The following is a 25511-nucleotide window of genomic DNA, read 5'->3' on the forward strand; positions in this document are numbered from 1 at the left end:
GTCGACAGGAACACGTGAGGGTGGAATGTTCGGCCCTCAGAGAAGATTCCTCGTGGCTGAGGCCAGGGAGGCAGTTCCTCGCCGGCAGCCTTGGAGGACTGCTTGACACCATCTGCGCAATACCCCTTCTTGTGGTTGAGGGGCGAGTTCTCGGGTCCTGGATACATAATTGTTTGACAGCGGGAGCATGTCTGTGCCTTTCGAGCCTTGAAAATAAAATGATGGTTGATGTGTCAGCGCGAACGATGTGCAAACGACCAGATGCAAGTGACTGACCTTTCTGCCTGGCTCTTCCTTCACAAGTGGGACGACGGAACAATGACGGCGCCAAAATGACTCACTGTTTTTGCGTGCTGTTTACCCAATGTTAAAGTAGTTTGGGGTGTTTGCAAACGGACTCACAGGTATAGTCATTCTTGGTGATTTTGCTCATCAGCTTCGGCTCGATGTCACCCAGCGCACGTAGGAGGGCTTGTGGGTTCTTCTGGACGACTGACTGGCCCTTTTTCTTGATGAGACGGCGGTTGTACTCTTCTGTCGCCAGCACCCAGCGCTTCGAAGTCATTTGATATGACAGCCATTTGAACTCAGCCCGCATTTCCATAAATAGATAGAACTCGTCCGAATTTTGGAAGGTGAGCGAGCAAGGATCAATACCCGTGGAAATGGAGAACAGGCACTGAGACCGGGTCTGGCCTGTCGCGATAGCCATCGAGTTATTGATGCCAGTGCTGCCAAGCACTGGGCAATCCTGTGAAGAATTCGGGAGGGAGTTTTCGCGTGTAATGCTGGTCGGGTGTGATGGGACATACCTCTGTGGTAGCCCCAGGAATCACCTGGCAATCCTGTGAAAGAATTCGGGAGGGAGTTTTCGCGTGTAATGCTGGTCAGGTGTGATTGCACATACCTCTTGGTCGGGTGTGATAGCAGTGCTGGCAACCACTGGGCGATCCTGTGAGAATTTGGGAGGGAGTTTTCGCGTGTAACGCTGGTCGGGTGTTGATTGCACATACCTCTGCAGTAGCCCCAGGAATCACTGGGTGATCGCTGGTGACTCCAGTGCTGGGGGTGATTGCATTGCTAATCCCAGCGCTGGGGGTAATTGCATTGCTAATCCCAGCGCTGGAGCAATCCTGTGAGGATTAGGGAGGAAGTTTTCGCGTGTAACGCTGGTCGGGTGTGATGGGACATACCTCTGTGGTAGCCCCAGGAATCACCTGGCAATCCTGTGAGAATTCAGGAGGGAGTTTTCGCGTGTAACGCTGGTCGGGTGTGATAGCACATACCTCTTGGTCGGGTGTGATAGCAGTGCTGGCAACCACTGGGCGATCCTGCGAGAATTCGGGAGGGAGCTTTCGTGTGCTGCACCGTTGATGGTCTTGCACAGAAGGAAAGTACGCATCGAGTCGTCCAGTACCTGGGGCCATGCTAGGAACTTCTGTGCTGGGCAATGCTAAGGTTCGTAGTTTTTTGATGGTGCCGCTGCTGGCATCCCCTTCATCGTCCGAGTCCAACGAGATGCAGACAGCCTTTCTCTTTGGTGCTGAAGGTTTCTGCACGAAAAAAAATGAGATATGGGGGGGTTGAATGGAGGTGTTGTTACTTACCATTGGTCTTGAAGTTTCAGCTGGGAGCGTAAGAAGGGCGGGGTCGATTTGCCACTCATTGATGATGACATTCCGACTGGCAAGAAACGCAAGGTCGACTTCCTCACCTGTGGTGGAGTCAACAGACGAATCAAAGGAGTCAAGTAGGCCCTTCTCAATGTTCTCCTCCTTGATCAAAAGACCACTGAATGTCGCTACATGATCTGACATAACTAACCCAAAAGTCTCGCCTGAGTCGATGTCACCAAGCTCAGGAAGAAGCTGCAGCTGAGAGTCAGTAGTTTTTTGCTGGAGCGTGTTGTGAAGCCTCGCTATGTAGTCACAGAGTCGGAGGTGATGTGAACCGTTGGCGAACTTGAGGAATGGCGTGAGTTCGGGCCTGCTGAAAGCCACTCGCACGTTGCGACGGAGGACAAAATCATGGCCGAGGGCAGCGAGCATCGTCACACCGCTTGGCTGTGCTCGCTGAAGGGAATTCCACCCTTTGTGGGATCCCTCAATGCGACTCCCATCAGCTCTGATGCCTTGGACGCTGCGCTCGAGGCACCCTCTGCGGACATGTTTCAACTGTTCTTGGTGAACCTGAGCCATTATTGTCAGTAGCGATCGATTACAGTGGTACTTAGCGAAAAATGAAACTTACTTTCTGCGCTGCAGCTGACCAAACACCTTTGTCTGCCCATTTGCTGAATGCCACCATAAGCCTCCGTTCCTGCTCTGCTCGGTCCCAGTATCGCGCAGGCTGACCTTTCTCGGCATGCGTCTTGAGAATGGCGCCTGTGATGTCAGCAGCGACAGCGCCTCGATAAGGACTTTTGCTCGATTGGAGCATGACAGCGATGTATCTTCAAGTGCACATTGAGTAAGTAGACACTAAGTAGAAGTAGATGCATGGCATTCACCTCGCACTAAAGTGCCAAACATCGAGCTTTGAATCTGTCTCCGGCATTGCAGAGGTCACTGCATTTCGAACTTGGCAGCAATTATCAGCGACCATCATCTTTGGCTGGGGGACGTTTAGAATGTCGTGGTGGTGCTTAAGACCTTGAAGGAGTTCAGTTATCTCTGCGTTCGTGCGCGTCTGGCAAAAGCACTACATATGGAACGAATATGTCAGTGAAAAGCTTAGGTGAGTCATTGTCGAAACTCACCCATGAAATGATCTGATTGTCCTCATTCAAAACACTCAATATCCCGCCTTTCAGCTCCCTAGACTTCTGGCGGTCCTTGTCGGTAAGTGTGGCCTTACTTGCTGCTTTGAACGTGTTGTCGAGTGAGCCGCATATGGCTGCCAGGTTAGAGAATTAGGTTCGTTGGTCACACGAGTCTTTCTGTAAACTAACCTGATGAAGTCTTCAGGTATTCTCCACTCTCCTTTTGCCTTGTGCGTGTGCAGAAGTCTAGGAAGACTTCTGTGATAATCTCACCCGAAATCGATTTGTCAGCATATGCAAGCGGGTCGCTGGCGCTCGAGAATGCCTGGAGTGTCTTCACAGCGCTCTTACTACCAGAGAAATAGTCGGTAAGTCTGCTATTTGCATTGCAGGTGGGCTGTATCTGAAACACTTCAAGGTATTCAAGCATTCGCCGCTTGTGTTCCAACAGGTGGAGCTCTTTGCGGCACACCGAATACGGTAAGAGTGTCTTTCTAAAAAGAAAGACTGCATGCACTCACGTCTGACTCTTTCTTCCAGCCCTGCAGAGGTTGTTGACGGGCGCATCTCCACCAGCAAGTCGAAGAGATCACGCATTAGGGCACAGCGATAGAAAAAGATTGGGATGTTGCCTGTTCGTTTGGTGAGTGGATGCTCCTGACATCTAATGCACGAAACTCACGAGGAATCTGCCAGTGCTCCCATGAACTCCAGTATGCAGCGCTCGTCATTGCAAAACAGTAGCCCTCCAAGTTGGCTGGTTGATGCGCTTGGACATCTTCGGCATCTCCAGGTATGTTCTTGTCGGTTGCCTTCTTCATCTTTGTTGATTCCTTGCATGTATTGCATCGGAGTTGGGCGCTGAGTGCTGTCTCTTCGCAGATAAGACCATGGAGTTCGCGCGGCCCCGTGCTTGTCCACCCTTCCCAGGTGGTCTCCTTGTCAGAGCCGCATCGAGGACAGGTGGCAAGCTGTGGGTAGTAGAACGGGTGAATGACATTGAAGGGTTTGATGTACTGTGTTACTGGCTCTATGTCTTGATGTCCGAGTCCCGAGCGCTTTTGAATATGTATGTAAGACGGGGGCACGAATCGAGGCCCGAGCAATGGGATATTGAGGCCTAACTTATGTGTAGGCTCGATTTTCTTTGATCGAGGTCGACTCTTTTCCCATAGGCACTGCACGTATTCGACGACCTCGGCCTCCCACCTCAACTGAAACTCTGGACATGGGTGGGTCTTATGGTTACGGGACTCTTTCCATATGCTGACTCGTTTCTCGACCTGTGTTTAATCCGTCATTCGACGAGTCAATGACAACGTCTCTGACGGCCAAAAGAAAAACTTACGTTTACAGTCCAGCTTTTCTCAAAGGCACTTTTATCGATAGGCGAGACGGCTGCCGAGTTTTTGAGGAGGTTGAGGACTACTTTAGGCTCGGATATTGACATGTCCTGCGAAGGTGTAGTACTGGTGGAGGTGGAGCCACAGACATGTTTTAGGGGGTTCTGAGTCCTCTTTGACCTTTGACAACTACCACGCTATAACGTCTTGACGTGATCCCCGCTATACATATATTTTCTGCACGCGAGCTACTGCCGTTGAAAGAATATTGTCTGAACTTCTGATTGGTGGGTTGAAATTCCGAATTCACCACATCGTTATTGGAGTGCACACCGATCGCGTAAAATTCAGGGAAATACTAATTACTAGTTACACAGTAGTTCAATACTCAATGGCCCCGCACATCCATATTCCCTCCTGCAAGTCTACTGCAGGGAGAGCTAACACACATACTAGCACACATACAAACGCAGAGAAAGCGCTTGATGTGTTCACCGGCAGCTACGACACTGTCAGAGTTCGGCCGGACATCCAGATTCATCCCGCAGACATTGCGCGCTTCGTGCAAGTCGGATTCGACGACCAGATCAACTCCTTTGCGACCCGCTCGGGCTTTCAGCCCACCGTTATTCAAGACATCTACAAAAATGTGAGTAGCTACAAAGACACGCAGAAGGTGGTGAGGACCATGCGCATTGCTGCCATGGAGTCAGCTAGAGTCGAGATCCAACAATTGAGGGATCAGAGGCTGCGAGAAGATTCAGATTCGGAGGACTTGTACGAGAGGCCAGAGAAGGCCAAGGGCGAGACGGAACCCAAAGAGGAAGAAGATTCAGACTCGGAGGACTTGTACGAGAGGCCAAAGAAGACTAAGGCCGAGACGGAACCTAAAGAGGAAGAGAACGATTGGATTGGCGAGTAGCGAGTAAGCGGCGTTTGTAAAGCTATCATTTAACTATTCAATGTCAGTATGTACCGCAAATACAAAAGATAAAACCGAGTTCAGAATTTCTCACCTTGGGGATATGGCCTTTAGAATGATAGGACTCGGGCCGATGGCTGCTCTTCGTCGAAACGTTGTGGACATTTTGTAAAGCTATCCATGTAACTAACTATTCAATGTCACCAGTCAGTATGTTACCGTAAATACAAAAAATAAACCGAGTTCAGAGTTTCTCACCTTGGAGATATGGCCTTTAGAACGGGCCAATGGCTGCTCTCCGTCGAAATGTTGAGTCTGACTCCCTGAGTTAACCAAGGACGATCATTCTCATAGGACGCAGGACGCCAGACGCCAGACTCCCTGGGATCGTTTTCCGGCTTCGGAAGTCGGACCCCCTGCGAACCCTTGGAATCTTTTCGGCTCGCCTGCAGCGAGCTCCACCCTTGCCATGACCAATTTTTCGAAATATCTTAAGTCCAACATTTGTACATATTTGTTTGAATCATGTGACTTGTAGTTTGAAATGTTTGAGCGAAGTGGCGCCATGTCACTGATCTTCAACTCTCACTCTCGTCTTCGAAGCTTAAGAGGCCTCAAGCTTCATTGCTGGTGTTCATGCACTACATACAATTACAGCTGTGTGCAAAAACCTTGACAGTAGCGCGCGTGACAAGAATACATTAGGAAATAAATAAATAAAAGTCGTGCCGCAATTGTATCGTGCCTTCCCCTAGCTCGTAACTGATTAGTATTATCAATCTTTAATTCCTCTCACCATGCCTTCCATCTTCGATGAGCTTTCTGACACTGCGGTCGAAACCGAACGTGAAACAACCCCAATTGTTCCGATGGACACGAGTCCAGACAACAAAATAGAGCCGACTTCACCTGTGGCTGCGAAAGAGCCTGCGAAGAAACGAGGACGTCCTCGCAAGCAGCCATCCAAGACTATATGTGAGTACTACATGCACCTACAACAGTAGAGTAATACTCAGGGTGAGTTGTGGCTCTCGCGAAGCTTCTGACATGGCCGAAACTGTCCAAGTCAATGTGCACGCAGAACTGAGAAAACCGGCACCCATCACCTATTATCTAACTATGTACTCAATTACCCAGATGCAAAAGGCTGAAAAACAACGCAAATCGATCAACGCATTCTTGGTGCTTTCTCCTGAGCTCGAGTTCGACACAATCAAAGCACAAATTCTTGAAAAGATCTCCGAGGGTTTGAAACCGAAGACAATCACCTTTGAACACTACTCTGTCGCATGGACCATACCACGGACTCAAGCATCTTCTATGCCATTGTGTTCACCTACTGACTATCAATTTCTCCTCGACCTCGCATCGAAGCAAAAGACTCCCTCAGTAAATCTGGTGATCAAGGCTCGTCTACTGAAAAATAAGGTATATGTATGCTTTTCAAGTGCATGTATGTGCTAACATTGTCACAGAAAACCAAGTCCTCAAAGAAGAATAGCAAGGACTCAGATGAGGAGAGCCAAGATAGCGAGAGTGAGAATAGTGATGCTGGCGACGAAGATGAGCGGCCGAAAAAGAAATCCAAGGCTGAGGTAAGTGGTGTTTTGAGTCTTTCATACCCAAATGATGTATAAATGACTGCAGAAGAAGCCCAAGTCAATGATCGAGACCGCACTCAATGTGAAGATAAACTCGAAAATTCAGCTTCTCCAGAATCGCTGGATGCGTTCAAAAGTGGGATGCTCCTCGGACCATTGTTTCGTGCACCCGGAGCGCTCTGATCACTTTCCACTTGGGCATGAACACTTCGCTGTGTGGGCAGCTGCCTGGGTACTCTCTTGATTGTTTTTGTATCAATTCGCTAATTATTCATGCTATTCTCAGCTGTTTGACAGAACAAGGATGATAGTCTCGCGAACTTGGAAACACCACCCAACCACCATAAGTTCAACATGATACCAGGTCATCAACTCGATGAACTGTCTCCACTGCTTCAGCGTCGCCTCACGAATCGTAACCAACCAACTGCTGGCAACTCAACCGCTCCAGTCTTCAACTTCAACATCCCTCCAGAATTACTCAACGTGTTTCGCCCCACGAATGTGCAACCAACTGAGGAACGTGCCCCCCCTACGATGCAAGATCAACACTTTCTTTTCCAGCCTGGTTCACGTCATGGCCCTGACCTCTCCCTGGACGATTTCTGTACTTCGTACAAGCTTAGTGATGGGATCCGAACGAGGCTGCATGAAAACGGCTATACGAGTGCGGAGACACTGACCTTCATTGTAGTTCCAGAACTGCGGGAGATGGGTTTCAAATTTGGTGAGATTGCTGCAATGAAAGCGGCTATGAGACATTGGGGCCAGTGAATTTCGGACACGTTGACCTGCACCAAACCGGTTCGGTGCATGGACGACCAATACTCTCTCATGAGTCAAATACCCTGAAATACCACTATGAAACCCTTTTCCCTTTTATCTGAAGTTGGACTGAGGCTAAGGGAATATTTTTTGCTTTTCTTTTTATTTTTTCAAGTTTATATGCCAGCAGCCTGAATATTTTAGTACATTTAATTCTGCGATGAGTTTTGCTTAGTCAGCCATGGTGATGACCCAGACAGAATCCCACACATGTCAGGTGACTGTGAAAAATATTTCCCACATATGTTGTCCTGGAAAAACATTAGTAAACCCCTAAATACTAGGCTCGTGTCATTCTCACCCTTCCAACAAAGCAAAGCAAAGACAGCCACGCACAGGATTCATATCATGTGACACTTCTTACTCTCCTTCTGGATTTGTCATCAGGGGTTGGACAGGTCACATGACTTAGCAAATACCCAATGACTCACTATGACTCCCTCTGAATATATGACTCACTACGACTCACTCTAGATACTTACTATGACTCACTATGACTCACCTTGCACATATGACTCATTATGACTCTTGATGACTCTTGAATACACTAGTAGCACAGCCACATTTATTGTGTATATAATGACCTCAGTTTTTGAAATAAAAAAGAAGCAGATACCAGCAGGTAGTAGGGTGTTTCTCAGCCCAACTAACACTAAGTTGTGAAGTAAGGTGTGATAAGTGTCAGTACCAGTGTCAAGAACTGTTTCAAGACTGAGAGGAACACTCTCAAGAGACAGTAATACTGCAAGCTCATCATACTGAACGACCCGCTGTGAGCTCACTGTGTGCAACAACCAGCAAGCAAGGTACAGCCACACTTTTATTCTGATTTCTATTATTCTTTTTCTTTTCTTTTACTTTCACCAACCTTTGGTGGTCTTTGTCCAGAAATATATTTCCAAAATATTCGTGTTGTCTCTACGTCCACCTAAGACTCAGTAGTAGCATAGTGGGGAGACTTTAGGAATTGATAGTGAAGCTTGACCTCACTCATCTGAGTAGTGATACTGAGCCAAGATATTCTGTGCCTGCTAGGCTTTAGCCGTTGAAGAGGGGACTTGGTAGTAAACCCAAGGACGTCCGTTCCTGAGTCTGTTTGAATACTCAAAGAAGAGTTCCTTGACAGCAGGTTCAATATTGAGCTAAGAGTTCTACAATAAAGCATTTGACTAGTCTTGACCTTTGATTCTACCTGTTTTGTGCTGAGGGGGTTTATCATTGTAATTCTGCACCATTTCTTTGGAGTATAGTTGGTACGAGGCACTGTTGTTGAAAGGGAACTTGAGGAAGAATCCCGTATATTCTTTTGGTCATCGCCATACTGTCAGGCTGACCATTGTTTGTTTGTTTTCCTGTCAAGTCCATAGATTGGATTGACCATCGTATTACTGATCTTGCAGAAGTATCCTTAGCTGAACATACTTTGGGTAGTATACAACTAGCCACCCACGAACGACCACGTTATCAGTCATTGATATTTGTCTGAATCGCTGACCGTGGAGATATTTGTTTTATAGGTGTTTATCTATAGATCATCTATCTAAGAAGACAACGTCAATGCTTGCTCTCATTTTTTGTACCTATAGACATGCTCAACATTCCTGTAATCATACACCTCGTGCTTTCCAAGTCATACATTGTATTGTGTTTCGTGTAATCTAGAAATAACCAGCGTGCATAATATACCCTTCAGCATCAGAGGAAGTTATCACGTCCATTGCAATGTACATGTCATATATGATACCATTAATGTCATCTGAGAAGTAATCTTGGTTACGACGAATGAAGGCCTTGATCTTGGAGAAAGCTTCTTCAATTGGGTTGAGATCGGGGGAGTAAGGTGGTAGATACTCGAGTCGTACACCTGTCAATGCTCAATGAGTGAATATAAGTGGTGCCTTGAACTACCTACCAGCTTCGCGAATGAGTTCTGCCACACCTTCTCCATGGTGAATCTTGGCATTGTCCATTATGAGCACGCTCAATCTACCTGGGTATGGTGTACATAAGGGCAGCTAGTAGAATATTAGAGATTGTTCAGCTTGTAGTGATAAAAACACTTACAACATCCCCTTCAATAAATGTTTTGAAACTTGCTGTTGTGAATGAGCCCTCGACGACAGAGATGGCAATCATGCCATCAACAGTGAGCAGCCCAAGTCCAGATAGACGATGCCCACGAACGAAAACTTGCTTCTTCACAGCACGAGTACCCATCAATGACCTCCCATTGCTTCTTCCCAATGTCCTCTCGTCCTTTGATGTCTCGTCCAGGAATCCAAGCTCCTCAGGTTCATATTGTGCCATTCTCCTGATAAAATCTGCCCGTTTGTTCTCGTTTCTTTCTTTTGCAATCTTCTTCAGCTTTTTGCGGGAAATTCCTGCGCGGGAAAGCTCTCGGTAGATGGTCGTGTAGTGAATGGAAATGAATCTGTTATCGCTGAGTAAGACCGGTAGTTCATCGAGGAACCAGTCAGGACGGTGGTTCACGAGTCGAAGTAGATAGTTCACATCATCAAAGGTGAGTACTCGGGGACGACCAGGAGGACCATAATTGTGTCGAACAACATCCCCTGTTTCACGCCAAAGTTTGAGCATGCGCCAGAATGTGCTTTCTGACAAGCCGACACAGTCAAGTATTTGTTCAAGAGACAGTATGTTCTGTTCATGAAGCTTGACAGCCGCGAGTTTGACATCACGACTGATTTTTCGGAATGGCATAGTGTTGAATGTTGAGCACCGCTGTGATTCATGCTGTTAAGACTTTATTTTATTTTATTTCCTAATGTATTCTTGTCACGCGCGCTACTGTCAAGGTTTTTGCACACAGCTGTAAGGTGCGCAATGATTTTTTTTAAATTCTAAACTTGTTTGAAGCAAACCTATTTATTCTAAAAACTATTTATTCTAGGATGTTCACAGTGAGTGAGTCGGTCCGAGTTCGAGTTCGCCAAGTTGTTGCCCGCTGTTCGCAGTGAGTGAGTCTGTCGGTCCGAGTTCGAGTTCGAGCCACGCTGATCCAAGCTGTTGTCCGCTGTTTGTAGTGAGTGAGTTTGTCGATCCTCATTCGAGCTCGAGCCACGCTGATCCATGTCGTTGCCCACCATTCGCAGGAAGTGAGTTTGTCGATCCTCGTTTGAGCTCGAGCCACGCTGATCCATGTCGTCGCCTACCGTTTGCAGGAAGTGAGTCTGTTGATCCTCATTCGAGCTTGAGCCACGCTGATCCATGTCGTCGCCCACCGTTCGCAGGAAGTGAGTCTGTCGATTCTTGAGCCACGCTGATCCATGTCGTCGCCCACCGTTCACAGGAAGTGAGTCTGTCGATCCTCGTTTGAGCTCAGAAGGACGCACCTGCGAAATTCCACTGTATGATGGCCGACATCTATGAGGCTGCACAGTGAGTTCCACTTAGGTAGTATTGCCTCGATGCTCACTCTGCTTGCAGGAAGTTGCGATACAGCAGCGCCGCTGCTGGTGGCCATGCTGCTGAGCTCGAAGCATTCGAGTTACTTGACCTCGACAATATGGAAGAAGACTGAATCATCCCCTGCTCATTTTCATAGTGTACAATACGGAATCGTGAAGCTGATACATAGTCTCCCAGTTGGTCATAGCGCGCGCTGTTATTTAAATTAGCCTACTGCCCATATACCCATTTCTAATCAAATTTAATTTTGTTCTTGTATCTTATTCTGTCTGACTCGGTTGGAACCCTCGTCTAAGATAAAAAAAATCAATTCTAAAAGTCATGCTAATGTGTTTGAATTACTGAAAATAGTTGCTAATTCTTGTGTTTTTATTAGGGGGTAAAAAAACTGACCTAAGCTAGCTAAAACTCGAATTTGTAAAATTTAGATATAATAACGCAGGATTAGTTCGGATTAGTTCTAATGTTACATCTTTAAGTAAATTTGTCTGGGGAGGGTTTTCCTGATGATAACGTACCTTTCTGCTATATGAGGCGCAGCAATCACCAAAAGTCCAGAAAACAGGTATTACCTTATTAGGCTGACGGTCACGAGATAAATTTTCTGGGGTTATGACACACCGGGGGTTTCAACATTTTACCTCTTGCAAGATTTCAATCAAAAGCAGATCTGGACCTGGCTAGACCATTCCAGACCTAGCCTAGAGCGTTCCGGAGCGCTCTGGATTACCTTTAGAATGTAATTTCACTGGCGGCAAAAGGTGATAAAATGTCAGTTTCCCCGCTGTGTGAGTGTTGAAAAGATGACGCCAGTGCTCGATCATTATGACATCGAGTGTTCGAAGCTTACCGTTGTTCCCGTAAGTGCTATGCAAATGAGATCATCAGCAAACTAAGATAGGCCTCAAGCAGTTTCCACAAACATCACGTGATGTGACTTGCTGTGACTCTACTTGTGATTACTGCATTTGGTACTGGGACTCCAGAAGCATACTGGCAGCGCCGCAGCGGTGATACAGAACAAACTTGCAGGATTTACAGTATGTAATAAAATTAGTAGGTACATGTTAATATGAAGACTATGTTTAATTTAAGTGTGCACTCTCGAATTCTGACATTATTGCTGAAGGGAGTACACGATGGCCTCGGTATTGCTTTGCAGCCCAGGCAGCTTGTTTGCCATTAAGTCCTTTATAATAAGCATCCATGAAACGGCGTGATCTGATGGCAAACCTAATTTTCATTAGTGCCATCTAAGTACACATCAGAAAAAGCATGACACTTACTTTTGCATGCTGGTTAGAGGAACTGCATCCAGTGATTTTATGACATTATGTTCCAGATTAGCTTCCCCAGATGATAATGGGTAGCAGCGATATAGCCGCTTTGCATACCCCCAGCATTGTTCAATAAAGCTGAGCTCACAATGAAATTTTGGAAGGAAGAGCACCTTGAAGCCCTTTAACCTGCACACCCTCTCCAAGTTTGACTCGACATTAACAAAATCTGGCTGATTATAGAGAATTCGGCAACAACAACAAGAAGTGGAACCACGAGGACAGTTGAAATCCTTGCACTGAGCCTTCTTTTTGCTGACATCGAAACCACGCTCCTCTAGAATTTTGGCCATTCCCTTGAACAACCCAGTGTTTGTGTGACCCTCAGGAAAATAGAACTCCTGAGGGGCACCATTAAAAACACCATTAGCGATACAAACCTTTTGCATCAAAATCTTCCCATCTCCACCACAGGTTTGTTTTCCTGTGGCATCCCTCACTGGAGCACTGACCCCCCAGTTCTTGCAAGTCTTGGGCATGTTTCGAGCACTTAATGCATCATCAGCCCTTTTAAGGTGTGTCGTTGCATTGTCAAACACAAAAACGTGGTCATCTTCTGGGTAATCTTTCTCCAGAATTGTCATTGCTTTCTCGGCATGTTGAAGAATTTCATCATTGGTGAAGTACCCATCCCTCCCCTTTCCCGCCCTAAAGAGCACACGGGCAGATTGATTCCCATCACGAGACCGCAACCAGCCATAATCTGCTGAAACGAAATCTGCGACCATGAGAGAAGATCCCTCACCCTTTGGTTGCGGAGTTGCCTTTTCTTCTTTGTGGACCCAACATTTTTTGCGCTGATCATTGGCATAAAAGATGGATTCGTCATGGAACCACACAACAGTGCGCCGCCCGGTCTCCTTATCATCCTCCAGCTGCATAACATCAACAGAAGACCATTTTCGAGTCTTTGGTTCCAATGCATACCACATTGGCAGGAATTTATTCTGTCGATATTCAACTACATCCTCTCGTTCATGGCCATCAACATATTGTCCATTTCGGGCTGTAGTCCATCGAAATCCACAGTTCTCCATCCATTGTTGTGCGGTTGCCAATGAAATACTTTTAGTGAGCTTGAAACATTGCTGTACATCAGGCTGTGCAAGATAATCAATAACTGCTGTTGCAGAAATATATTTTCCGAGTGACTGGAGATGAACCAGTAACTCCTCCTTAAGATCTTCATTATCAATCCGCGATCTCGTCGAATTGCCACCATACTTTGCCAATGGCAAGTTTTCACGATCCAGGATGTATGACTTCGACCATTCCTTCACCTTTCGTGACATGTAAGTCCCCTTTCCAATGAATTTTACAGTCTGGAGTGCTGCAGCTGACCATGCAGTGCCAGTTACGAAGGCCCACAGGAAGTACTCCATCCATGTCAAGCGCTTTTTCAGCATGGGGCCAAGGTCAGTTGGTTTGTATCCATGTCCCTTGAAGTTCCGGTGCGGGTAAAGTAAATTCCTAAGGTCCGCTAATGCCAGTGTGGCTGCGCCAACTGTTGGCGGCATTCGTAAATCACCCAAATGTTGTGGTGCTGTGGGACAGGTATCGTGATGGCACAATGGCAGGCCCTCATCATCTACATCTTCAACAATGTTCTCGTGATGGCTGCATGAAGCCTGGGTGGTCTGTGGTGAGGGACGTGCCATTGTGGTGTCGAAGTCCATTAATGAATTGTCATCAGGCAATCCCATCATTGTGGCTGCGTGCTCATCGAAATCCTCAAAGCCTTCAACCGGTCCCACATTACAGTCACCAGCACTCTCGTGGTCTCGGCAATCCAAATCCAAGTTAGACTCACACTCTGATTCTGCCGCATCACTATACTCCAAATCCATATCCACTGAGTCCTGCAATGCAAGTGAGGATTCTTCGGACAAATTTGCATTTACTTGAAGGTGGGTACTGTGCTCCGAGTTCATAGTAGCTGTGTGGTTGTGCTCTGAGTCCATAGTGGTAGTGTGGCTGCGCTCCGAGACCATAGCGGCACCATTGTTCTTGAGTTGCACAAAAACCTGACCTGAGGCTGACAGAACAATCTCAACTGGGAGCTTAGACTTCGAAGGTGTAGAATTGAATGGAAAAGTGGTTTCACAGCCTGAAGCTACTACAGAACTCGAAGCTATGTCTACTGGATGACTCTGCACAGGCATGAGCATTGATTTCAAAAGTGAGTACAATTGAAAACTCACATTTTCTTTATCTACTGATATTTTCCGCTTTTTTTGCCTGACTCCCTAGGTTCTCGATCGCAGACTGGACTTTTCGTGACCGTTTTGGCATTTTGGCAGGTTTCAGTATCAGGCCGATGGTAGGTGAAGCGGAGTCCAGAGTGTTTGGGGGCTTTATGTACAATGTATGCCTTAAATCTTGCTTGTGTTGCCATCTCCTCCTTCAATTTCACACAAATGGTAATTCTGGAACGGATGATTTGTCGAAAAGTACGTATACTACAACTCTTCCGTTTCTGTTTTTTTATACCTTGTCGCCACGGACATCCTATACACATTCATTGCTTTTGTCACGTTTCATCACACTTTGTCACGTGATGTTTGTGGAAACTGCTTGAGGCCTATCTTACTAATTTGGTGACAAAGTCTCACAACAATAACAAATAGATACAGAACCACACAAATGTCACAAACAGCACAAGCCGACAAGCATTTGACATTACAAATCGATTACAAACTTCCACAAAGTGACACAAGGCAGCACAAACGCACAAGCTTACAAAGTATGTAGCGCCGAAAACAATATGGTAATAGAAGTGCGAAATATATATATACCTGCCTATCAAACAATTTTGTGATAAGTGCCCTGTTCTAAGTACTACTAGTAAAACATTTTGATGCGGCTGGCATTGTTTGAGAGGATGAATGACTCGAACAAGAGGTTGTCTGTCATCATGTCAATGGTAACAGTAATAACAAAAACAAAAAAACGAGCATTCACCACCAAACCTGAGTCTGAGCGAGTGAATGTTGTGATACCGCTCTCCTTGCGCTTGATGTGCATGCATCCAACGTTGAGATCCGCGCTCAATAAACAGCAGTTTGCTGCCTCCACACGATAACACCAGAGGTTGACGAGTATAGTCTGATGTTCCAGAATGCAATCAGCCAGATGTTTCTCAGCCTCACACACTTTCTGTTTGGCTTTAGCTGCCTCCAAGGCGAGGTCAGAGTGGTTGCATCCTTCAGACTCGAAAAAAGAGGAGTTTGCGTCCTGCCAAAGACGAATAAGAAGAATGCACCGCAATAAGTAATCCAGAGAGCACACCTCACAAGGTGAACATTTACAGAAGAATCTGTCTCCCCTTCGATTGAGCTTGACGAGTTGCGTCGGTGAAAATGAAGCACTGGCTGATGAGTTTTTTGAGGGAATGTGAGGCGATTGGGAGGCATGTTTTTAAGAGTAGTTTTACAGTGACTGTATTCAGATAGTGAAGAAGAGGTTTCCAAGTCGAAGTTGTGAATGATATATATGTGAATGATATAAGGATATGATGACACTTGGAGTAAACAATATGTTACGACCATGTGAATTCTTTCTGAATCTGATGTTGACACCAACATGTCCAAAGTGCAGGAAAACGTTCACCAAGGACAGCAGCATTACTTGACATCTGAGCCAACCCCAAACGATGTGCCACAGCTACATGCATGACATGGTTGATATTTCACAATTTACGGAGGTTGAATTACCATGGCGCGATGTCTCACCTGTCACTCCAGCTGAAGAACTTGACGAGTCCGACACTCATGATCAACTACAATTTAATGATAACTACTTTGGTAACATCCACGATGACTTTGGTACACTTGACGATAGTTTTGGAATGGCCAGAGAGTCTTTGGAGGACAAGTATGAGGGTGCCGGGACTTGTTATTCGTGAAATGGCTTAACCTTTTTGGATATCTTCGACGCCGATGAATATGCGAAGTACAGGAAGGATAATCTATTCTACCCTTTTTCATCCAAGGGAGAATGAGAAACTGCTGACTATCTCCTTCGCTCACCCCTTAGCATGGCAGCTATTGACGAATTTTTGAAGCTTCAGATGGTATGTACTACTCGCACTGTGACACAACAATTATAACTTATTTTTTCAGATCCAAAAATTAGAACTGTCATTCAGCAACGCTAGAGAATTGCGTAGCCGTGCCGAGATGCTCCCTAGTGGACTGAGCTGGAAGTGCCAGACAATTACCTTGATTCATCCTACGAAATCTCTGATCCATTTATTCTGGAGAGATCCTGTTGAATGTTTGGAAAGCCTTTTCAGTAATCCTCTGTTTCATGATAAACTCGATTTCATCCCTCGTCAAGTGTACACAATGGCAGCGTGGCTTTTGAGGGTATATTCTGAATGGTTAACAGGTAATTCTGCATGGGACATGCAGGTACGTGCAGGCTGAGTTTGGTCATTTTACGTTGTCTTACTATCATTCTTGCAGAGTCAATTTCCCAGAGGCGCCACGATTCTCGGTACCATGTTATCTTCCGATAAAACAAATATTACCACCATGACTGGTGCCAGGATCGCCCATCCGCTTCTTCTCAGCCTCACCAACATACATATGCGTACTTGTACGAAACTCTCATCCAAAGCCTTCATGCTCACGGCTCTCCTCCCCATTCCAAAGTACCTACACCCCAACCAATGGATGCATGGCATGCTTGAAGAACACCTGATACACGAGTGCCTTTTGATTGTCCTAAAGCCCTTGATGATAGTGGCGGAAGTTGGCATTATGATGTCTGATCCAGTGGGAAATGTTCGACATTGTTTTGCACCTCTTGCAGCATACATCGTCGACACTCCTGAGGCAGCCATGCTCACGTGCGTGTGCGGGAAGACATCTCCCTTCACCATGGCTTCATATCTGCAGTTCGGAGATCATTTTCGGCACCCTGCTTGTACATGTGCTATTACTCTTGCTCAGCTTGCCAGCATAACAGTTGATCCAGATGATCTCGAGGCGTATTTTGAGGCGTGCGCTGAACACCAGCTAAATGGTGTTCATGCACCTTTCTGGCAGGGCTTCCTGCATGCTGATCCCTCAATCTTCCTGATGCCAGAACCACTACATCACTGGCACAAGGAATTTTACGACCACGACCTTCAGTGGTGTCTCAAAGTTGTTGGTGCCTGGGAGGTGGATTTTAGGTTCTCCATATTGCAGCCCATCACAGGTTATTGCCACTTTGCGGGTGGAATTTCCAAACTTAAGAAAGTCACAGGCAGAGTTCACCAGGACATTCAGCACTACATCATTGGCCTGATATCCAGTGTAGCTCCTTGTCACTTTGTGACTGTGATACGTGCTCTCATGGATGTCCAATACTTGGCACAGTGTCCTGCACCCAACGATGACTTATTATCGTCTATCAACCGATACCTTTTGACTTTCCATGAACATAAGGACATTATCATGACGTTGGGTGCACGGATGGGAGGGAAGAAGCCGATCGACAACTGGTTTATCCCTAAGCTAGAACTCCTGCAGAGCATCACCTCCAGTATGCGCAAAGTTGGCGCCCTCATCCAGTGGTCCGCGGATGTGACTGAACACGTCCATGTGTCTGAAATTAAGGATCCTGCACGGCGCACAAACAATAACGATTACGACCCACAGATATGTCGCCACCTGGATCGTGAGGAGAAACTGCGATGTTTCGCAATCGCTACAACACTCAAGAGCCATCCTGAATCCCATGATCTTTGTTATGATGCTCCTGAGGAGGAGGAAAGGGAATTGGACAATACTGATTATGATGAACGAGAACCACTTGATCCATGGACTGCCCTCCTTGAGGAGATGAATCATACATGCATCACTACAAATTATTTCAGCAAAGCCAAGAAACTTGCTACCCTTGGCCACAAAGAACGTCTTTACCCTCCTCGAACGTTTATTGGTAGTACCACTGCTATACATCTCAATTATAATCTGTCTCGCAGTGGAGTCAAACTTGAGGACATTTCTATTGACTACAACATACCGGATCTGCACGGCATGCTTTCAAACTTCTTGCAGTGTGATGCAAGGGACTGAGGAGTAGTTCATGGTGTCGCTTTGAGAGGAAGACCATTGATTGATCATCCTTCAATCCTTCCATTCGATCGCATTCAAGTCTGGCATTCGGTTAGCCTACAGCAAACATCCTTCCATGATTCTAGTATCGTACTACCAGCCCAAACTATACATGCCTCTCCTTCGGGCCCTGGATGGCCCAAAGGCCAACAGGATTTTGTCCTGGTCAACATAGACAGTGCTGCTGAATGGCCCAAATCAGGCCTGACAGGTTAGCACACTATTATTTTATGTGTTTACCCACCTATACAAAATTGACGTACCCCTCAAAGGTCACACGATCTGCAAATTATACCTTATCATACATCCAATCCCTCGACGAGGTTTTCGCATCAAATGGCGAGATCAATATCTCTGATATGTACAATGTTTGAACATTGGGTCAATCAATTTGGCCACCAGGATGCATACACTAAAATGTGCCAAGCATGCTGACGGCTCTCCTGTTGGTAGTTTCATTTTGTTGAATCAACTTCATACATTCATCAGTGTTATCCCCCGGCTAGGAGATGTGGCAGATGCACGATTAATGAAAGCAACATCTTCGCATTATTCGCACACATTTTTCTTGAATAAATATTTCGACAAAGAAATCTATGATGTCATTTACTATGCTTCACGATGATTGTATTAGTAGATACTCATCCACTCACGCTAGTATTATAATATTGGCTGGTTGAATTGATTCCTTTGGTTGGTACAAGAATAGCAATATCTTTACTCCATGTAGGACAAATTTAGAACATCAACATGGTGCATTGTGCACTGTGCAAGGTCCAAGTGCAACATTGGTGTGCAAAACATCTTGAACATGTCATCGGCATTGTCTTTTACCAGTCATTATCTGCTTGCAACGGTCACAAGCTCCATACCCGCTGGTGGTGATTTTTTACCTTGTTTGAAGGAGGACATGGACTTGCTGATGAAAAATGAACTCCTACCTGTAGGTAAGGACAGTGTGCTCGCTGGAGGCAGACAAGTCTTATGGGAGGAGGGGATTAAAGAGAGGAAATCATCTATCCTAGACGCCCTTATTCCAAAATCAGACCTCACAACCAAAGATATCTTAAGCATCAGATATATCAAAAAAAAGGGTGAAACACTCTTACAGGGAGCATCTTTATTACAGGACTTGCAGACTGGTTTACAATGGAGGCTAGATGGTGCCTTTTCAGGATCAGTGAAGAAGTTGAGGCAGTGGTGGGAGTTGCAGAATGACGAGACTGATGCTACAGACCTGGAGGACATAGATGAAGATTCAATGATGGATACAGACGGCAGCTGGTCGCAGCAATTGTTCTATGCAGGACAAAAGAGACCAAACCTTGCTGTCAAAACATCTGAAGAGAAATGCTGGGAACACCTCTTGTGGAGTATATACTATGCTATGCGCAATATCATCCGTGAGGCCACCGACGAATACTCAGAATCAGACTCACCAAACCCCCTTCCCTTCAACACTGTACCAGAACCACGGTACTGGTCCTCAGAATTCTCCACCACTCCCATTCCAGATGCCACCGACTCGCGCAAGCCTGATCTAGTCCTCATGGACTATAGGCTTAAATCAGGCAAAAAGACCTGGGCAGACGTTCTCACCAATATCGAGATCACCAAGTCAGAATTGGTCCAAGGAAAAGACATACCAATATTCTTGGGGGTCGCTATGAAGGGTTATCTCATAATGTGAGAGCAACCATGACACTGTTTCGTCCTTTTATTCAGTACTGCAAACCTCCAGCTCCGTGCTCACTATATGGACTGCTCTGGAATGATAATCTCATAACCTGTTCCAATCGGTTCAAGTGCCGCGCGTTTCGTTGATGTCTTAAACACCATAACATTATCAGATCTATCTTCCCTTGGGTTCGATCCCACTATTCACATTTGTACCGACCTGTGCTCCACTGGTTCTCACAGTGTTCTCCCTGATGGTGTAGATTTTATGCTGGAAGGAGCAAAAGGCTGGGTGATTGACAATGACAGTGAGGTGTACTGGATCATGGATATCTTATGGAAGAGTCGTGGTCTATTTTTGCGCGGGACTATTTGTTATTGTGTTCAAGACCAGCATGGATCAGAGTTTGTACTGAAGGATTGTTGGGTTGACGCAGCAAACCTGGATCATGAAGTAATGCTCCTCCAGGCAGTCGATGGAATTCCAAATGTGGTCACCCTCAAAAAATATTGGGATGCTCAGTACGCTGGACAAACAGACTGCACATCAAGGATTCGTGAACACATTTGTGAAGACCTTCCAAAAGCGCCAATATACTCGAATAAGATTCATCGTCGCATGCTATTGACCCCTTGCGGACTTCACTGACGACCTTTAATTCCATCCCCGAGGTAGTCAATGTTTTCCAAGACCTTGTCATTGGTGAGTTTCTTTTGTGTTTGTCAAAGTTCTTTGCAATAACAGCTACTGCCAGCCCATGAAGCAATGGTCACCCAGCAGAACATTCTACACAGTGACCTCAGTCCCAATAATATAATTATTCACGACAGAAAGGGTTATTTCATTGACTTTGATCATGCCAAATTCCTCGAAAAAAATGCAGTGGTAGATTCACGTGGTACTGTAAGTTATATCTCAATATATTTCTTGCTTTTTTCATGTCTCATGCTTCAACCTCGAAAGGGAACTGTACCATACATATCCTCCCATCTTCTAAAGCTCATGGGAGATATTCTGGTTCCATCCATGATCGACCACAGAGCCTCAGATGACCTGGAGTCGCTCTTTTACATCTTCCTCAAATTTACTATGACATATGAAGGACCTGGTGGTAAAGCGTCGACTGAGGGAGTGCAACCTGTCAATGCCCCTAGGTGGCACAAAGCTTACCTGATGATGGACCAAGACGGTCTCGGGACTAGCGGATCATTAAAGAAAGATTTTCTCATGGAGAAATGTCCGCATTACGAACCAACACCGTACTTCCAAGTTTGCCACCCTATCCTTGAAGATTAGTGCAAGGCAATCGGGGATGTGCTGCACGATGAACAGGACTTATCTCACCAGGAAGTCCTCATAATTATATGGCAGGGTCTGAAAAGAATTCAGAGTCTTCCAGGTACCTCGACACCACTAAGTGTTGCATCTTTACCAGCATCATCTGTCACCACTCCTCCCCATACTTCTCTCCCTATCCCCACATATACTCGTCACCCTACTTCTCTCTCCCCCATTTCTCTCCCTTCCCCCACTATAGAAGCTATGACACAGGATACTCATCCTCAGCCCTGTTGTTCAGGGCAGAAAATGCAGATGCTGCCTCCTATTTATCCCACAGCTACCTTCAGCTTTATTTTCTTCACTCCATGCCTCTCCAGAAAAGGGCCAGACAAGGTTCTCCAGGTGGTAGGTCAAGGAAGGGAGCTAAGGCAACACAAGCAGATGTCAAACCTGCTCGATGTGTTACAAGTAACATCGGCTACATGGCCCCCCTATCATTTTTCCCCTTCGTCCTCGCCCTCGTATGCCTCCGGCTCGTACTTCTCTACCGACTATCCGTTGACCGGATCCTCGGGACCGTTCCCGTCCCTCATCCCCCTCCTATCGCACCAACGTGCGCACGTGCCTTTGGGCTATGACTCGTTCTGACTCGTGCCACCAATGTGGCTTTCCTTATCTTGTCTTATCTTTCCTTTGACTCGTGCATGCTGCACATTGTATCATTTACCGTTGGCTCGTTCCAACGTTTCTCGGTCTCATTCCGCATTCGACCTTACATCACTAATCAGGCTCTGCTACTAGCGTACCTATACCCTTTCCATTTCCCCTTTGCCCTTACCTACAGTACAGTAGCCTTGCCCTTAACCCTTTCCACTTAGTATAAGTAGTCGGTCACTCTGTACTAGATTCCCTAACTTGAATCTACTCAATCTTCCCTCAAACATACTTCTTTCCGAAGCCCCCTCAGCTTCGGTCTCTTGTATCTTTTTCTTAGGTGCTCATCGCGCCTAAGTCTACCTCGATCGACTACCTCATCGTTCGGACAAGACTGTCCTTACTTTGAGAACGTCAGTGACTTTGAAGACATCCGTCTTAGAAGTCACGTGACACGCGCGTCTCTGATATCTGCCGACTCGACGTCGCCAGTCTCAGTTGCTACACCGGACCCTTCCGGTTATGTCACGAACGTTAGCGGATGACGCCCCTCTTAGGGCTCCGCATAACAGATCTATTTGAGTGCGTAACAAAAGATTCAAGTTTTCCTTTTTGCGCCCTGCCATCTGCACGGCCCATTAACCGACAGACACCACGACTACCTGGATCCCGAAGTACCCTTGGGAACGTGATCCCAACACTCTGGACTCCGAAGAAGAAGAATCGGAAGAAGACCACACGTCCTCCGACGAGTTTCCCGACGAACAACCGTACGGCAACCTCAACTCGAACCCTGGAACAAGAATGTCCGGAGGCCCCACCCAACAACCGACAGTGGTCGTATCCAGACCTGAACTAAAGGCTGGAGTACCACAGAACTATGATGGAAGCATCGATGATGCCGAGCGCTGGATGTACTCGGTGGAGACATACTTCCTCATCAACTCGACGATCTACAGCTCCGACCAAACCAAGGTCGCTGTTGCACTCCAGTACATGAACGATGGAGACGCCCGCTGTAGAGACTCGTGTGTCTCATGGTCTGATATGACAGCTTTACACTAGGAAGTACATAGCATGAACTTGTAGTGTCACTCTGTGCGCTACCCGCAGCTATCTCTATATGAGGCGCAGCTTTCCCGCGCAACGCGCGCCATGCGCGCACCATTCCCGCGCTTCACGATGTATGCGCGCGCACGTGTTCCCGCGCTTGCGCGCCCTTTAGCGCTAGCCATCCAGATGCATCCATCCACTGTCCACCAAGCTCCCTAGTACGTATATTTCCATTTCCTTTATTAGCATAGTTCCACCTTTATTTTTATCATGGATTCTCACTCATATATATCTTTACATACCTACTCGGTAGCGCTTCGGCTCCGCATGACCGCGCTTAGGCGCGCTATATAAGCGCCAGCAGTACATACTACACTTTACCTTACTTTACCTCCCATTTACTTATTACTACTTACTTACTACTTAGCAGAACATAGTAGAATTCTATCTGTTTACACCTTGCATCTCTCTTCTCTTATCTAGTATCATATCATCACTTAAGTCTAACCTCTCTGTTGTTTCTGCATACGCACGCACGCTTTCCCGCGCTTCGCGCTAATACGCGCGCGTATTCCCGCGCCTTGCGCGCACCTGCGCTTTCTCGCGCTTCGCTTCAGCGCGTACCTGTAGATCTTCGCTGCACTCGCTTCCCCTATAGGGTCGAACGCACTTGCCATCTCAAGTATCGCAGACTAGGCAACGCACGACCTACAACATTTATAGATACAGCTAGGAGCTATCTTTGTTCCTGGCAGTATTGTTGTTTCTACACCGCGTCTGGGCCGACACCTTCTACCGAGCAGCCTTCGACAAACCTACTGTCGACTTCGGTAGCTGGAAGGACTTCAAGAAGGCGTTCACCGAATCCTTCCACCCGGTTGATCGGATGACTGAGGCTCTAACCAAGCTTCATGGTTTGAGCCAAACCGGCGACGTAATGCCCTACATTGCGACGTTCAAAACTCTGTCATCCACTGCTAGTCTCAAGCAGGACGTCGCCCTCATCCACTTCTTCGAACGAGGGTTGAAACCAGGACTTCGGACCGCCATCTACGGGAAGGAGGTCGTCCCCACCACCATCGATAAATGGTACACTGCCGCGATACAGTTGGAAGCCAACTACAAGCGATCAAGAGCAGTTGTGTCCAACAACAGATCGGTACGCCCTTCTGGCCACCGGCATGTCCCCAAGCCTCAGGTCCGCCAACGCGATCCTGATGCTATGGACGTCGATCGCTCCCTCACGCCTGAGGAGCGACAGAAGTGCTTCGATAAAGGCCTTTGCTTCAAATGCAAAGAGAAGGGCCATCGAGCAAACGACTCCCGGTTCCACCCGAAGGTGCGCCGAGGAGACAAGAACGACGAAGAAGACAAAGGCAAGAAGCCAAGCAAGTCTGGCGTCCGCCAGCTTGACAAGTCTTCTGACGAGGAAGACATGGAAGTCAACCTTGTCAAAAGAAAGGATTTTTAAAGAGAGGGCTTGTCGAACGGTCAATTCCCTCTATCTGCGCATTGTATACTAAAGCTGTTGGTAAATCCAACGAGTTTCGTGTCCCGGTGACACTTTTCTCTTCTTGCAGTGCCAAAACCGTTAAGTCGACCGCCATCATCGACTCAGGGGCAGGTGGGACCTTCATTAGCTATGACTTTGACAAGCGAAATGGGATCCGGACCCACCTACTCAAGAAACCCTTCCGGATCACCACAGTAGACGGAAGCCCGTCCTCGGCAGGACAGGTGACCCAATACTGCATGCTATTCATTCGTCTCGATCGGAGACTTATGTATGGAAAGTTTAACGTAACGAAACTTTCCAAGCATGATGATCTACTTTTTGGAAAACCTTGGCTTAGTGCCATGATGCCCAATATCGACTGGAAGGCCAACACGATCTCCCTGCCTGCGACCAATAGGTCAAAGGAGGTGGAGAGGGAACTCAACACTTCTCGACGGGAAAGCAAGGCCAAGCCATATCTCTTTCGTGGAGAAAAAGCTGTCCTAGAAGAACTCGACGACGAGGATTTTTCACCCCTCAAATGACTCCCCGAAGGCACCCAACATTGCCTCGAAGAAATCAAGAAACGCAAGAAGCGTAACAAGAAGAAGACGGCGCCAATCATCGTGCCCTTCGAAGACACCGACTTCAATACCATGGACGATGTCTGGGTCGGACAGACCCATCTCGCGGATAAAGTTGAGGAGATCTCCACTTATCCCCTCACTGACGATGAAGTTCTAGTGGAATATGCTTCGGACGGAACATCCGTCCGGATCATCGAGAACATCTCTTTCGACACCCCGCTCACTAAGGACGGGACCTCGAAGAAAGAAATCCAGAAGGCTCTCCACAGACGAGCAAAACCTCTCCGGAACCTCTGGATCCTCGCTTCTCAGCAGGACTACACTGAAGACCTCCAACAAAGCTCAAGAATTTGCTATGGAGGATGCACAGGAGAAGAAGAAGAAATCATTTGAAGAACTGGTACCTTCCTATCTTCATGATTTTGCTGACATCTTTGC

At 46.7% G+C, this 25511-nt stretch overlaps 7 protein-coding genes across 7 annotated transcripts; 4 read left to right on the plus strand and 3 right to left on the minus strand.

Moving 5' to 3' along the window:
• Positions 1–2616: 2616 nt before the first annotated feature.
• On the minus strand, positions 2617–3978 carry F5891DRAFT_895419 (uncharacterized protein; the record flags this gene model as incomplete). The annotated part of the gene is made up of 6 exons (XM_041373362.1): positions 2617–2688; positions 2759–2895; positions 2951–3075; positions 3172–3220; positions 3283–3393; positions 3444–3978. Coding segments are annotated over 6 exons (1029 nt in total), but the record flags the coding sequence as incomplete, so codon positions are not given.
• Positions 3979–4495: 517 nt separating this feature from the next.
• On the plus strand, positions 4496–5026 carry F5891DRAFT_980431 (uncharacterized protein; the record flags this gene model as incomplete). The annotated part of the gene is made up of 1 exon (XM_041376998.1): positions 4496–5026. The coding sequence occupies one exon, from the start codon at positions 4496–4498 to the stop codon at positions 5024–5026; it is 531 nt and encodes a 176-aa protein (XP_041225713.1).
• A 1047-nt stretch (positions 5027–6073) lies between these two features.
• Positions 6074–7401, plus strand: F5891DRAFT_952457 (uncharacterized protein; the record flags this gene model as incomplete). The annotated part of the gene is made up of 4 exons (XM_041375113.1): positions 6074–6454; positions 6520–6657; positions 6698–6859; positions 6925–7401. The coding sequence occupies 4 exons, from the start codon at positions 6074–6076 to the stop codon at positions 7399–7401; spliced, it is 1158 nt and encodes a 385-aa protein (XP_041225714.1).
• A 4565-nt stretch (positions 7402–11966) lies between these two features.
• F5891DRAFT_952570 (uncharacterized protein) lies at positions 11967–12946 on the minus strand (the record flags this gene model as incomplete). The annotated part of the gene is made up of 2 exons (XM_041375121.1): positions 11967–12114; positions 12276–12946. 2 exons carry the CDS (start codon positions 12944–12946, stop codon positions 11967–11969), a joined length of 819 nt encoding a protein of 272 aa, XP_041225715.1.
• A 204-nt stretch (positions 12947–13150) lies between these two features.
• Positions 13151–13600, minus strand: F5891DRAFT_952526 (uncharacterized protein; the record flags this gene model as incomplete). Its single annotated transcript, XM_041375119.1, has 1 exon — positions 13151–13600. A coding segment is annotated over one exon (450 nt), but the record flags the coding sequence as incomplete, so codon positions are not given.
• A 2654-nt stretch (positions 13601–16254) lies between these two features.
• F5891DRAFT_980434 (uncharacterized protein) lies at positions 16255–18286 on the plus strand (the record flags this gene model as incomplete). The annotated part of the gene is made up of 4 exons (XM_041376999.1): positions 16255–16290; positions 16340–16630; positions 16685–17070; positions 17182–18286. 4 exons carry the CDS (start codon positions 16255–16257, stop codon positions 18284–18286), a joined length of 1818 nt encoding a protein of 605 aa, XP_041225717.1.
• A 789-nt stretch (positions 18287–19075) lies between these two features.
• Positions 19076–21299, plus strand: F5891DRAFT_980435 (uncharacterized protein; the record flags this gene model as incomplete). Its single annotated transcript, XM_041377000.1, has 6 exons — positions 19076–19116; positions 19163–20011; positions 20246–20571; positions 20610–20705; positions 20758–20906; positions 20967–21299. 6 exons carry the CDS (start codon positions 19076–19078, stop codon positions 21297–21299), a joined length of 1794 nt encoding a protein of 597 aa, XP_041225718.1.
• Between the last annotated feature and the right edge of the window lie 4212 nt (positions 21300–25511).

Source organism: Suillus fuscotomentosus (assembly GCF_016647785.1).
Source record: "Suillus fuscotomentosus strain FC203 chromosome Unknown F5891scaffold_28, whole genome shotgun sequence".
Lineage (NCBI taxonomy): Eukaryota > Fungi > Basidiomycota > Agaricomycetes > Boletales > Suillaceae > Suillus > Suillus fuscotomentosus.